General features: G+C 43.9%; 1 protein-coding gene across 4 annotated transcripts in view; it reads left to right on the top strand.

Annotated features, from left to right (window-relative positions):
- Positions 1–15,421, top strand: part of CIC (capicua transcriptional repressor) — a 245,949-nt gene that overhangs the window by 191,905 nt on the left and 38,623 nt on the right. For all 4 annotated transcript variants that reach the window (XM_033963466.1, XM_033963465.1, XM_033963463.1 and 1 more), the window contains exons 12-15: positions 2,218–2,453; positions 9,437–9,609; positions 10,272–10,450; positions 10,834–11,142. In XM_033963466.1, coding sequence (XP_033819357.1) covers positions 2,218–2,453; positions 9,437–9,609; positions 10,272–10,450; positions 10,834–11,142 — 897 coding nt within the window. The remainder of the gene's footprint in view (positions 1–2,217; positions 2,454–9,436; positions 9,610–10,271; positions 10,451–10,833; positions 11,143–15,421) is intronic.

Raw genomic sequence — 15,421 nt, 5'->3', positions numbered from 1 at the left:
CCCGCAAACCATCTGATCCCATCTGCACAAGCCGCAATTATGATTTTATATTGAACGTATTTTATTAAAGTATAAAAAGAAACAATATTCTGAACAATTGTGATTTTATAAATACAAATATACAGAGCATAGACCAACAAAACCCCTGTCTCCCCTCCCCTTCACATATATCCCCTCTACTACCAAGAAAACTGAACAAGCCAAGTTATTATAGAATACTACATAGAAATATCATGCTAACAGAATACTGCAGTCCCCAGTTATGTCTCTAGCAGGATATATTCTAATGACAAAATAGAAATAAAATTATTTTTTTCTACCTTTTCTTGTCTCTGGTTTCTGCTTTCATCTTCTTTTCACTCTTTTCCTTCCAGCATCTGCCCGTTCCATCCAATGTCTGCCCTTTCCCCCTTCCATATGTATCTGACTTCTTTCTATGCCCCTCTTCCTTGTCCATCATCCTCTCTCCTTTTTACATCATTCATTCCAGCTTCACTGCCTTCTTCATTTTTATCTCTCTTACACCAGATCTAGCATCTTTATCCCTCTCTTATTTCTCTGCTGACCCCCTTTCCAGCATCAATGTCTCTCTACTTTCTCATTCCTCTCTCTCCCCTTTCTCTCATCTGATCTCTCCATTCCACCCTGACTCCCTTTCCCTCCTGTAATCTCCCTGCCAGCTGTTTCCTTCCTTTTTTCTTTCTCCCTACCCTCCTTCCTTTTTTCCTTCTCCCTTCCCTCCTCCCTCTATCCAACATTAACTCTCTTCCCATCCCTTTCCCTCCTCCCTCCCAGCAGCATCTCTCCTTCTTCTCCCTTCCCTCCTCCCTCTATCCAACATTAACTCTCTTCCCATCCCTTTCCCTCCTCCCCTCCCAGCAGCATCTCTCCTTCTTCTCCCTTCCCTCCTCCCTCTATCCAACAGTAACTCTCTTCCCATCCCTTTCCCTCCTCCCCTCCCAGCAGCACCTCTCCTTCTAATTCCCTTCAAGTCCAGTAACAGCTCTCCCTTTTCCAGACCTTCCCAGCCTCCTACAGTGGCTTCCTCCCCTTCCAGCAGCTCTCGGTACTTGTCTGCAGGAAGTTGCCGGTAAATCACTGCCCTGGCAAATTGGAGAGCTGGTGGGAGGGGAGACAGCCACTGTGAAGGCTCCCCAGGATCTTGCTCGCACACGCTGACCATCTCCCTCCACCTGCACCTGAATCTGCAGCTCTCTCCGGTCTAATCGCAACTTCCCCGCGGCCCTCTTCAGCAACTCGGCAGGGGCGGCGATCAAGACACGCTGCCAATGTCGGGACCTTCACTCTCTGAGTCCCGCCTATTTTGTTTCAACTTCCTGTTTCCGAACAGGCGAGACTCACAGAGGGAAGGCCCCGACGTTGGCAGCCTATCTTGATCGCCTGAGGCTGGAAGGAACATTAATCAGCAGGAACCGCAGTCGGCAGGAAATTTAACTGCCGACTTGATCTCGCCGGCCCTGTGCGGACCGGCAGAAATTTTCTGCGGACCGGCGGTTGAAGAACTGTGGCCTAAAGTCCAAATCTACAGTTACAATTTTTCAGCCCTGAAAAGATATGGGGGGGAAGGAGTGGATATTAGAAAAAATACTTAAATGATTAGCAGACTGAAAGCTTCCTACTTCAGCCTCTTTTTGACTTATATGTGGATGTGTATTTGGTTTTAATTTATGTATGTCCTTTTTCGGATGTGTTTATGCTTGTATACTGCCTTCCTCAAACAAAATCTTAAACTGAAGTAGTTTGGGTAGGAGGTACCTGTGTTTACCGGGGCTCACATGATACATGTGAGGGAACAGGTGCTGAAGGGCAAGCTGACATGAAATGGCAGAAGGCTCGGGGATACAAGAAGTCTTTGTGCTGGGAGAGAGGGGGTGGAATTGGAATGATAGGGGGCGCATGTATGCTGGGATTGCCAGAAATAGTAAATTAATGGTGACTGTAAAGTACAAGGGCCAAGAAGGATTTGTGTATTGGGGTGGGGAGCTTGGTGGCAAGAGGGGCTCTTTTGATTTGATTAGGAGCATAGTAGAGGAAAGAGCCAGGAGTCGGGATAGAAGATGCAACCATGGGTATAAGAACCTCCACAGGTCCAGTACTGGAGCCTGTTCACATATAATCCCTGACATCTCTGATTTATTCCTAGTTCTGCTGGGTATGTATTGGTTGTTTGCATTCACGGATGTTTTCTCTCTTCAGCCCAGTCAGCGTCACCTGTTGAGAGCCCCTCTCTGGGCAGCTCTACTCAGCTCTTGTCTGGACAGGTGCTGCACCCGCCAGGACTCCTGTCAGCCAGTAGCCAGGTGCAGGGCAAGATGTTGCTTCCTGTGGCAGGAACACATGTCACTGTGCGAGCTGGTGCTGCTGGGCACCTGCCTCTGGTCACCCCTCCATTCCCGGTGCCCTTACAGAATGGGGTCCAACCTGCAAGTAAGGTGAGTGTGTTTGTGACCGAAAAATGTGCTGTGGTGATTGTGAGCAGTGTGCACTATTGTGGAACAAGTTAATGGAGAACAGTTATTTACTCTTTCAAACATTTATTACATTTGGACACTCCATGAAACTGGTAGAAGATTCAAAACCACATTTAAGAGTAATTATTTCAGCATTGTCAGTGTGGCGAAGCTTAATAGGATAGCAGAATTTAACCAGTTTGAACAGGCATATATAGGACTCACTGCATCTTGGCTGTGGAAATGATTATAATTATCCCATTAACAGCTGCTAGGTATTTCCAAGTGATAAGACTGGTCATTGTCAGATACAGAATCCTCAGCTCCATGGACCATTGGTCTGGCCAGGTGTGACATGTTTATAAATGTATTTGATTTATGAGCAGCAGATGTGGTGAGTGGGGTCACTGCTCTGGCTCTGGGCTTGCTTTGTCAGATTTTAAAAAGTAGGCTGCTGTGCCCATATACATGTGCAGAGGGCACTAACATGATGTACAGTATGTGGCAGCAGCTCAATCACTCTAGGCCTCGTTTCTCCCAAGATTTGTTTTAATCAATGCATTTGGAAACAAGTGTCCATAAACAATTTATGACAGGTTGCAAGAGTTTGTGGCTGAACAGTGGGCCACTGTACGTATGTTGGTGAGGTTTGACAAAGTATTTTTAATTGCTCTGTGAGTGCCACAGCATATTTAATGCAGTTAACCAGATAGTGACGATGTTCAGCTTGCTAATTGGATAGTGGGTTGAATTTAGAGGTGGGGGCGGAGTGAATCTTTTTATAGCCAGTTTCTCTACCCCCTCTCCAAGAGCATTCATGCCCCTCCTGAAGACACCCTGCGGTTACCTTAAGGATGCCCTAGTGGTCTAGGGTAGGGTGGTTAGGAGCGATCTCTGGTCACTTTTGCCTATGCCCACTCTGGGTTCAAAATGGTAGCTGTGACCTGTAACTGTAGTCTTGTGGTTGATTCTCACACATCAGTTGTATAATCTAAAATTGTTCTGCTCCCGCCCCCTTTACTTCCCCATAGTACACACACTTGACCTTGCTTTACTGCCCATCCTCATGGCCCACATGCTCTGCCACCCCCCTTCCCACCGGCCATTCCCAGGGAACACACAGACAGCCTTATTCAATCTTGTTCTGTCACCACACCCCTCCATCTCCCCTATGCTACCCGTCCCCCCATCCTCATAGCAGCCATTTAGCCTTGCTCATCCTCTTCCTTCTGACATCCCCAGCCTACTCCAGTGACCCTAACCCCCTCTGTACTACTTACTCATTTGAGCTTATCTTGCTCCTTGCTTCTCCCCCTCTCCCTTTCCCAATCACACAACATGAAGAGGTAGGGTTGTCAGATTTTGTCCTCAAAAAATGAGGACGCTCCCAGTCACTCCCTGTTCCACCCATAGCCTGTCCCATTTCGCCCCCAACTCCAGCCCCACACGAACCCCATCTTCTTCAGGGTTTAGAGGGCATATGCACGGATGTGATGCAATGATGTCGTGGATGCACGTGGCATCATTGTCACATCCGCATTTGTGCAAATGCCTTCCAGACGCGGCCCTGAGCTCAATAGTTTTCAAAACACGGGCAAAGTGCTGGGTTTTGAAAACCAGTCTGGATGTCTGGACAGTCCTTTAAAAAGAGGCCATGTCTAGGTAAATCTGGACGTCTGGTAACCCAATGAAGAGGAGGAGGTATGCGACTACACATGAGGCCATGCTGTTCTTTGTTAGTTTAGGCCCAACTATTCATTGGATTCATATAGCTGTACAAATACCAGCATGGTTCAGATGAATAGCTGGATATATGCCATCAGAGAAAGAGGACATAGCTCAATGTGCAGTGTTGCAGTTTCTATGGGGGAGGGACGAGAGGGATTGAACAATGCACAGGCATTGACATAAGAAACTTAATTCTACACAGCAAGTGCAGAATTATGTGTACATGGGGCATGTGTTCTGCACAGAATCTCTATTTAGTCCACTATATGGTGGACTAAATAGATTGAATTAAAGGAATAACCTAAATCACTGAGTTAAGTGGAATTAGGTTTATAAATTTCCTGTTAATAATGTTTGTAATCTATATACAAGTATTTGAATTGCTTGTTTCAATTGATAAACTTAATAAATATAAAGTTAAAATAAAAAAAGAACCAAAAACAATTCCTTATCTCCCCAGATCAGCCCAGACAAATAGGTATATGCACACCTACTAGGAAGTGGAGACTGAGAAGTAATGAGTTGTGCTGTCACATCACATAAGTGTCCTGTGTAGCCTCATGTCAGCTGGTATTTCTGTCTCCAGCAGGACTTAGGAAGTGTATCCTGTGCAGTATGGGCTCTAAAGTGATTGACTGGGTTAGGAGTTGGTTGAGTGGAAGGCGAAAGAGTAGTGGTAAATGGAGCTCAACCTGAGGAAAGGGATGTTACCAGTGGTATGCCACAATGTTTGATTCTTGGACTGGATCTTTTAAACATTTTTTAAGCAATATTGCTGAAGGGCTGTCTGGTAAGGTTTTCTTTGATGTAATCTGAATTGAAAAAAAAAAAAAAAAAAGACTTGTGTACCTTGTCCTATATAGGCACCATGCAGCTACAGATCTTCAGTAATTCTATATCTCCAGCATGATGACAGTTACTCATGTGACTCCTAGACTGATGTTTTGGAAGCGGCTCCTGGACCAGTTAGAGAATTGGTGCTGCTTGCAGCCAGCCCCAGCAAGACCTTTCCTCTGACCGATTTTTCAGCTTACATATGACAGGGAAAGCAAACTCCAGTAGGAGTATCAACTCATTCTACCAGGGATGTCTTAGCATCCTGGTCCAAATCATGGGCAGTGGATCCAGCTGTGATTTCAGGGCAGCTACTTGGTCATCTCTGCAAACTTATGTAAAACATTACAGATTAAATGTAGGGATGAGAGCTGAAGCCTCTGATAGCATGGTAGACCTTAGGGCAGGGATTTCTTCTAGCCACCTTGAGGATTGCTTTGATACATCCCATAGGTCTTGGATAGGTCTGGTATGGATACCAAGGAAGGAGAGATTAGATCTTGGCTGATGATTTATTTTTTTTTTTTAGTTCTACCAGACCAGTCCAGAGTTCCACTGGATTGCTATGTGGTCTTCAAACTAGCCAAGAGATAGAATTCAAGTTCTTTCCCCTGTGCTGGTGTTTTTTTCAAACTCATATGTTCTGTTTTTCAATTTTGTGGAATTCTGAGAAAGATATAGTTCAGTAATACTGTTCTCCATTGCTTGGTCATTCAAAATACTGAAGATTTGTAGCTGCACAGTGCCTATATAAACCAGGGTGCACAAGTCTTTATTCTCTGTCTCCATCTGCTGGTTGAAGGCCTCAAACCCACAGGTTCTGAACTGGTCTAGTAGGACTAAAGGAAAGAAACTTTATTAGCTAAGACCTAATTTTTCCTTGGTTTGGGGAATTTTTATGAATATGCGTATAATTATTTGCACAAATCATATATGTTGCACAAATTTGCACAAATTACACATTTGAAGGCATATATTAAATCTCTAAGCTGTATATAACATAAAATTTTATTTATATACTGCAATACACTGTGAAGTTCGATGCGGTTAACAGGGGTAAGATAGATGATACATAAGAGGGCACAACAACAAGGAGCATAGGAGTGTAAATAACAAAGGTCAGAGTCAAATACAATACAGACGAGGCGATAAATAAAGAACTCAAGAAATAAACAGATTGGATCTCGGGACAAATTCAGATACGATAAGGGAGGAATGAATCCGTACATAGAGCCTTTCTTCGTTTTGAGGAGAATAAGAGACGTACAAAGAGGATACAGGGTTTAGTAGTGCTGCCCGATTCATGATTCGAATCAATTCACCGATTTGAATCAGGTGAATCAATTCGAATCGATTCAATTTTCAAAAAAATCGGCCTCCCAATTCAATGACCGACCCTTCCCCCATGCTTTCCTAAAGCATCCCGTCCCCTGCCGCTCCTGCTTGAGGAGGGAGGGTCAGTCAGAAAGACTTCCCCAGCTTCCCCGCTCTTACCTTTAAGCTAATTTGGCAGCCTGCAGGATCGCTAGTGCTCTGATGTCAGGGGCAGGACTGTAGCAGAGAAAACGTGCCGCTGAGGACGATGGGCAGCTGCAGGGATCGCTATAGCACTAGCGATCCTGCAGGCTGCCGTATTAGCCTAAAGGTAAGAGCGGGGAAGCTGGGGAAAGATACAGGGTTGCGGGAGGAGCAGGTCGAAGAGTGTCTTCATGGCAGGGGGGCAGGCTTTTGCGGGGGGAGCAAGCCGAAGAGTGCTTTCACGGCAGGGGAGCAGGCCTTTGCGGGGGGGAGCAGGCCAAAGAGTGTCTTCACGGCAGGGGGGCAGGCCTTTGTGGGGGGAGCAGGTTGAAGAGTGTCTTTGCGGGGGGAGCAGGCTGAAGAGTGCTTTCATGGCAGGGGGGCAGGCCTTTGCGGGGGGAGCAGGTCTTCCCGGCGGAGAGCAGGCATTCATGGCAGGGAGGCAGGCCTGTGTAGAGGAGGAAGGAGTAAGAGAGGGGAGGGGAGATGCCAGACCTGGGGTGAAGTGAAGGGAAGAGAGAGACCAAACCAAAAAGAGGGGGGAGGAAAGCAAAGGAGAGGTGCTGGACTAAAGGAAAGAGGGAGAAGAAATGCAAGACCACAAGGGGAAGGGTACAAGAGGGACAGATACTGCTCCAAAGTAGGTGGGCAGGGTGCAGGATGGCAGGAGAGATAGTAGGAGAAAGCCTGTACCTGGGGAAGGGGATATAAGAGGTAAGGAAGAGAGAGAAAGAAGAAGCTGGATATGGGGAGAGATAAGATGCTGGGCATGGAGGGATCATAGGAACAGGGACACAAGGGGGACAGTACTGGAGAGGAGAATAGGGACAGAGACACAGAAGAGAGATGCTGGATGAAAGGGTAGTTGAGAAAAGGAGAGATGGTGGATCTGGGAATGGTGGGGTCCATTGCTGCAGCTGCAGGGGGGATGGAGATGAAAAAAAGGAAAGATGCCAGACCTCCGGGGGAGGAAAGGGAAACAAAAGGGGAGGACAGAGATGGAAGATGGATGGTTAGCACGGAGAAAGAAGGAGAGCCTGATCAGAAGACAACTAGACCAACATGGGACCAACATGATTTGAAAAATAACCAGACAACAAAAGGTAGGAAAAATAATTTTATTTTCTGTTTTGTTATTACAATATGTCAGATTTGAAATGTGTATTCTTCCAGAGCTGGTGTTGGACCGCAAATGTGAGCTAGGATTTAACAGAGAGAGGAAAAGTATTTTTTGTTTGTTTATTTTGTTTACACCACAGGACCAGTGTGGGTAGGAAAGGGAAAAGGGGGGTGAAGAGACTATAAAATAAACCTACCAGGATGTTTGGAAAAAAACCACCCAATTGGGCAGGAAAATCGAATCGAAAAATCAATTCAATAGACTGAATCGAATCAAATCGAAATTTTTTTTCTTGAATTGGGCAGCACTAGGATTTAGTGCTCTACAGGGAATTTATTGAACAGATCCTTTTTTAATATTCACCAGAAATGCATGTATGACGAGGACAAACCAATAGTGGCCTGTATCAAGGATGTCCTCTAATCATGTCGCTCTAGTTCATTTCCCATCAGTTTTATTTCTTCTAAACTACTAGGGAATGAATCGGAGCAACATGATTAGGAGACATCCTTGATACAGCCGATATAGGCGAGACATATCGGTAGATCTAGTCCACAGCTGACACACAGCACTCAGATAAGTGCCGCATAACTTTGCAAAGTGATGTAAAGTTTGAAATAATCAAATATATTGAATCATTGAATGCATGAGAAGTTTTATATGAAGTTCTTTACTAAACTAAAAAAAGCTGATCAGTGACGAGTGCAGTGCATCAATTTCAACAAAAGTTAATACAATAACTAACCACATGGAAAGCACATTCTGAAGATACAGCTTAGAGGTTTAATATATGCCTTCAAATTTGTAATTACTACTACTGTTACTACTATTATTATTAATAATAATAATAATAACAACTTTATTCTTTTATACTGCCATAACCAAAAGTTCTAGGCGGTTTACACTAAAAAGAGCTGGACAATCAGCGAAATACAATAATACTGTAAAAAAATGCAAATATTTATAAAATAGAATTTCAATAATAAAACTCACTGAGTAATAAATGTATCGAACAAAGTGGTCTTAATTAATTTCCGAAAACTGCAATAGGATAACATAGCTTGCTGAATACATTTACCTAACCAAGATTGTTGCCTACCAGCTTGAAATGCTAGGGTCCAATCTATGAAGGTCTTATATCTACACCCATTAATTTTTGGATAAGCAAATAAGTAGAAGTTTCTAGTTTCTCTTGATGGTCTATGCAACACAAAATGAGGAAAAAGGTAAACTGGAGATAATCCCAATATCAGCATAAAGCAGATACAGGAAAATTTGAATAATACTCTTGCCTCCAAAGGCAGCCAATGAAGTAAACGATAATATGGACTAATATGGTCGTTCTTTTTTAAACCAAAAATCATATAGTGCTGAAAGACATACACAGCGCTGTACATTTTGACATTTATAGACAGTCCCTGCTTGGAAGAGCTTACAATCTAACTAATTTGAGGGTACATCAACATATATGATTTGTGTATTTGCTTGTGGACAGTAACCTAAGAATATAGCCATCATATAATTATTTGCAAGCATTGCTTGTGTTTTATATGCAGATATACTTATACCTCTTGCATATTCATTGTGCAGTCCTGAACACTAGCCTGGTTTGTGGCCTCTGCTCTTGAAAAATCCTATGAGCTGACGGGCAACAGTCACATGACCTGACCGTGTGGCTTCTTGTACAGCTCTTGTCAGAGAACATTAATTATGGGTAAACCAGTATGATATATTTCCACCTTCTAAACTTAGTGCTATTCTGCAGATTATTCAGATCACACCGTTGCCAGTAGTCCATACACAGGCTACCTCTCAGAGTGCCCTGGTACCTCCTTCAAGCCCTGCCCTCCAGAGCACAGTGCCTGTAACTGTGACAACAGCAACAATGATGGCTACCACTACACAGCCACAGAAAGTCATCCTGCCTTCATCAACCAGGTAAAGATTCATTTCATCTAGGTTCCTCCTTTTGGGATGCATTTATGTTCTGGTGCCGTTCTCTTGCAGTAGTGCAAATATCAACCTTGTGCTGCTTTTCCTTGTTATCTTCTGTTGTATTAGAAACAAAGAAAATGACAGCAGATCATACAGTATAGCCTATCCAGTTTACCCATCTACAGTATTAAATTCTACAGTCCCTACACTCAAAAATTACAAAGACTAGGGTATACTCGATAAAGTTACAGGGAAATACTATTAAAATCAATTGGAGGAAAATTTTTTTCACTCGGAGAATAGTTAAGCTCTGGAACGTGTTGCCAGAGAATGTGGTAAGAGTGGATAGCGTAGTTGGTTTTAAGAAAGGTTTGGATAAGTTCCTGGAGGAAAAGTCCATAGTCTGTTATTGAGAAAGACACGAGGGAAGCCACTGCTTGCCCTGTATCAGTAGAATGTAATATTGCTACACCTTGGGTTTTGTCCAGGTACTAGTGACCTGGATTGGCCACCGTGAGAACATGCTACTGGGCTTGATGGACCATTGGTCTGACCCAGTAAGGCTATTCTTATGTTCCACTCTCTTAGTGATCCTCTGTGCTCATTCTATACTTTCATAAACCAGCATTAACTATGTTCCTTTTCCTTTCATTTATGTCTCTCAGGATCACCTATGTACCATCTTCTGCAGGTCATGTTGTCCCCCTGGCATCCAGCACTTCTCATGCACCAATTGGCACTCCTGGCACCACTGCAACATATGTGCAGTCCACATTGGGTCCTGCATCCATGGCTGTGGGTTTCACGGCCAATGGACAGGCTATTGTGCAACCGCTTTTAGCAGGTGAGTATGGGACTTGCATGTCAGGACAGTGATAGGGGGTTGTGCAGAGTTAGATGCAGAGAATGGTGTGGGATCAGATGAAAGACTGAAATAGGTGATATGTCACAGACCAGGATAAGTGACCTTGTGGGATCAGTTAAGATGGCTAGGTCTTTTTAGGGTTCTGACATGGTTGATCATGGAGCATTATACAGTCAATTGACTGGAGCTAGCAGTTTGTGTTTTGTTGTTTTTTGGGGGGGGGGTTTGGGGGGTAGGGGGCCAGAGGGCTAAACAAAATTAGACCAGAGGATGAGTTAGGGTTCAAGGATAAGGGTACATGTGGAGTGCTGGGATGTTGATACAGATGATTTGTGCTTTGCCTTTTTACGCTTTTCTTTCAGGTCAAACTCCTCTTCTGGCACCAGGACAGGTTGGAGTATCGCCAATTTCCAGCCCCCAACTTGCCCCTACCTGCAGTGGCCAGGTCATCACTGCTATCTACCCGCCTGGAGGTACCCCAGGAGCCAGCACCCTTTCTGTCACCACGCAGCAGCAGTCTCTTGGCAATGGACAGAGTCTGGTGTATAGTGCTGGGACCACCCCCACCACTATTCTGCCTAAAGCAACTGCACCCACCACTGCAGTGGCCACAGGCCCCCAGACGCAAGCTGCTGTAACCTGCAGCACAACCCCGTTCCCAGCTACTACAGGTAAAGAATAGTGGAAGAAAGCAGAATTCCAAGACTCATGAATTAATATGCGTAAGGCAGATTTGCATACAATAGAGGTGACAGGCATGCAAATATGCTTCATACATATTCATTAGGAATATCTTGAAAACCCAACTGGCTGGGGGTCTCCTACGACAAGTTTAAAAACTACTGCCCTAGAGAAAAGAAGGGATAGGGGTAATTCAATGCAGACATTTAAATATATAAAAGATATTAATATGCAAGTAAACCTTTTCCAGAGAAGAGTAAGCTGAAGAACTAGAGGACTTGAACTGAGGTTACAGAGGGGTCAATTTCTTTTTTTTTAAATTCTTTTTATGTTTAACATCAAGTGCACAGAAAGTAACAACAATTTGACTTGAAATTCCACTAACAGAGGGGTCAATTTAGAAGTAATGTTAGGAAGTACTTTTTCACAGAGAGGGTAATGGATACCTAGACTATCCTCCTATGGGAAGTGGTAGAGATGAAAACGGTAACTAAATTCAAGAATACAAAGGATAAGCACAAAGATTCCTAAATGGAAAGGGAATGAAATCAAACAATTTAGCTGTGCTTAAGTGGCAGAATCCAGTAGCTGGGAATTAAGCTAGTGCTGGGCAGACTTCTATTGTCTGTGCTCTGAAAATGGCAAGGACAGCTCAAGACTAAGTATGTTGGGCAGACTGGATGGACCATGCAGGTCTTTATCTGCTATTATCTACTATGTCCTGAGTAGGAAAATGTTTTCCTATATTTGGAAGAGAAAGCTGCCCAGGGTATCCTGGAAAGTTCTAATAAGGAACTGGAGGTAGGGAGAGGGGAATACAGGAATACCAGATTTAGTTTGCTGCTATTATGCGGCATAATTGAGAACAGTAGTTGCGTGGTATAGTCCTCTTTCAGAGTAATGGGCAAAAGATTAAGTAGACTATCGCAGTTCACGGCCCATTAGCAGCAAGACTGTGAGTTTGAGTAGGTGAGTGGGAATGAACCAGAGTTTGGGCCCTGTGAATGGACCTTACCAGAAGAGTATGGAGGGGACTACAGAAGGGATTATTGCAGAGTAAGGGTGTAGCTAGGCTGGCTCCTTTGTGCTTGCTTTTTATATTTTTGCCTCCAGGCATATCTCTCCCCAGGTTAAAACAGTAGACGTAGAGGAGGTTAGCTCACATGGGACAGTTATACAGGGCTGAAGATTTGTTTTTTTTGTTGGGGGGGGGTGTTAAGAATTTTGCCTCTTTGCAGGAATAGTCTAGCTTGCCCCACTAAAATTTCTTTTTATTTCTGCAAGTCTGATGCTTTGTAACCCACACAGGTGAATATATAGCAGGATCCGAAGACTAGATTAGATTAGATCTTATTCTTTTGAAGTGCTGCGAGGATTGGCAGGCTGATGGATAGTCTAGACAGAAGGGCTTAATCTCCAAAATTTATAGAGTATTGATTAGCTGGGATTGGAAGGAAGGCAGACAATTTATAGGGACGGGAAGAGGATTTGGGTATAACACTTGACACCAAGGGGTGGGAGGAAGGATTCATAGTACTCATCAAGTATTGATATCTACATTGTACCTCATGGAAAATGACTTAAAACTATTCTGCCATTGGTACTTGACCCCAGTGATGCTGAAAAAATGTATTCACAGGCAGGGTGAATTTGATTTAAATCACAATTTAAATCACTAGTCAGAAAGACTTGATTTAAATTGTGGTTTTCTACAGAGACTCATTCTTGCTGGTATAATCTTAATATTTACAACCAGATGTCATCAGAATAGGCCAGTTCTCAATATGCTTAAAACAGTCAACTACAGAGTTCCATCTAACATCTCGTGGGAGTACTAGCTTGGTTCCACTCATTCTTTTCAGAGCTGCTGCAGCAAAATGATTGTTATTGAAGTATTTATCAATTTCAACATCATTAGTCTTTATTTCTGGGCCACTGAAAGCTTTGGCTAGGAGGTGCAGCAAATGAGCACTGCAACCATATGTTATTAGCTTGGTATTCTCTCCAAGCTCTTCTAAATTTATTCTCATCTTGGATGTATTTGTAGCATTGTCTGTGACTAATCTCCAAACTAGACCTTTGAAGTTTTGTTCACATTTTATTATAGCTTTTGGTGCTACTTCCTGTAAGTATTTTGCTGTACATGCATTTCCTGGTAAACTCTATTCCAAAATCAAACAGTGGCTTCAAATAGAACAATGATGTCTGGGTGAAACTCCTCTTTAGATACTGCATCTGGCTGTCAAAATCAAACTGGCCAATCCCTGTATGAATCACAGTTAAGGTTTTGGATACTCAAGATCTCTACTACTAGAAGCAAAATAGTCTAGATATGCTCTCATTGGATAATCAAAGGTGCAGAAACCTCTGACATGTCACTGTCCAGGAGCATTCCAGGAAGAAATTCTTTATTGCATCCTGTTTTATTTTGTTTGCTTTTTATCATTGCTGTTTTTATTGTTTTTATGTTTTGGGTTGTAAACTGCTTTAGATGGCACCAATAAGGCATACATTATATACATTAAGGATAGTAAAGGGCTTATTTCCAAACTTCATATTCCTCTAAATTTTATCCTTTTGGAGAAACCCAAACATAAATTAGTAAGGAAAAAGGATGTGGTGAGATTTTATTGAACAGCAATACATGTATTACTGAAATGTTAATCTTGACTTATTCACTGGAAAATGGATGCAAAATGCCATGTCTAGTGCAATAGGTGTGTCATTCTGGATGGACAGGTAATATCCCAATGCTTGTGAGCCGTGCAGAAGGAATCCACTTCAGCTTTTGAATCCCTCCTCCTTCGCTAGAGGGCTCTGCTGCCCCTTCAGTTTTTCCTTTTGCATGTGAGCTGGAAGGAGTCTTTCTGATCTGCTTGTGTCTTTTTTTTTTTTTTTTGCAGTTTTTTGACTGCTTTTGGTTCTCAGAGCTCCCCTCATCGAGGGTCCATCTCTGCCTACATGGAGAAGTAGTGAGATCTGCAGCTGACAGGCCAATCCCTCTGTGGTACCTGTTGGCCAGCCTGCAGAAACTTTTCTGGAGCCCAGGATCCGTTCCCCTTGTAGCATTGCTCACCTACTGTGTTGCAAGGGTTTGAGTGTAGGCTATCAAGCTTCTGTAAGAGGCTCAGCGGGACTCTGCATGGTGCCAACTGAAGATACAGTGTTGGAGGAGCAGTCCATTTGAGGCCAGGTCAGGATTAACCAGTAGGCCAAGTAGGCATGTGCCTAGGGCCCGAAATGGTCAGGGGTCCCGATGAAGGAGGGCATCAACATTGTTTTTTCCAAACGACGATGGGCCCCTCCAGCATCGATCGGCAACGCGCCCCCCCTCATCAACGGAAAGTAAGACAAGCAAGCAACGCGGGTAAGAAAGGCAACGGGAACTGTAATTGTGCAAGCGGTGCTGCTTGCCCAAAGCTTCCCTCTGATGCAGCTTCCTGTTTCTGCCTGGGCACATGGTGGGGTGGGGCAGGGCAGGGGGCCAGAGTACTTGTGTGCCTAGGGGCCCTCGATGAAATAATCCTGCCCTGTTTGAGGCAGTGATTTCTTTGCCCAGATCCAGCTACTTTAGGAACTGAGGTAGGCTGCAGCACACATCCAGTACAGGTCACAGTAAGAAAGGCTGTTAAAGCCCATGAGGAAAATCAGAAGAGGGGGCATCTTTAAAATCTTTTTTCAAGTTTCTGCCCCTTCCCTTAAGTTTCCTCACCTCCAAAATCCCTTTTTCGTTGTTTTTTAATTTTAGTTAGGGCATTTTTGAACCATTTTATGGTGCCAAAATGCCGCCATGGCCATCTTGGATTTCCCAACTTTTTTTAAAAAAGTTCTCCAGAAGCTTCAAATCACCTTGTTTTGCCTCAAAACAGGCAGGGAGTCCTCAGGCTCCTTTACCCTTAATTCATGCCATGTTTATGTTGGATGGGCGCCTGAAGAGTGCCCTTGTGCCACATGCCGTGCAGCACTTGAAGGGGAGGTGGGAGCAGCCAGCTTAGCCTCCGCTTTGATCTCTATGGCTGAGGAACGATTGTGGGGGGTCTATCGGTTGGGAGTAAATCCCTTCCAGAGCCCCAGAATGACAGTCATCTTAAGCGCAGGAGCCCAAGAAATGCAAGCTGGTGTCATCTCAACTTCTTTAAGCCAAGTACTCTCTAGGCAGGGAGGGAGGGATCCCCGGCAGAGGTTTCAGTGGGGGGACAGGCAGCAGCAGTTTCTACTGACTGGCAGGGAATATAATAATAATAAAAAAATAATAGTAATAACTTTATT

The sequence above is a fragment of the Geotrypetes seraphini genome, chromosome 11 (genome assembly GCF_902459505.1).
Source record: "Geotrypetes seraphini chromosome 11, aGeoSer1.1, whole genome shotgun sequence".
NCBI classification, from domain to species: domain Eukaryota; kingdom Metazoa; phylum Chordata; class Amphibia; order Gymnophiona; family Dermophiidae; genus Geotrypetes; species Geotrypetes seraphini.
Note: the sequence above shows the minus strand (reverse complement) of the source record. Positions and strands in the feature narration are given on the sequence as shown.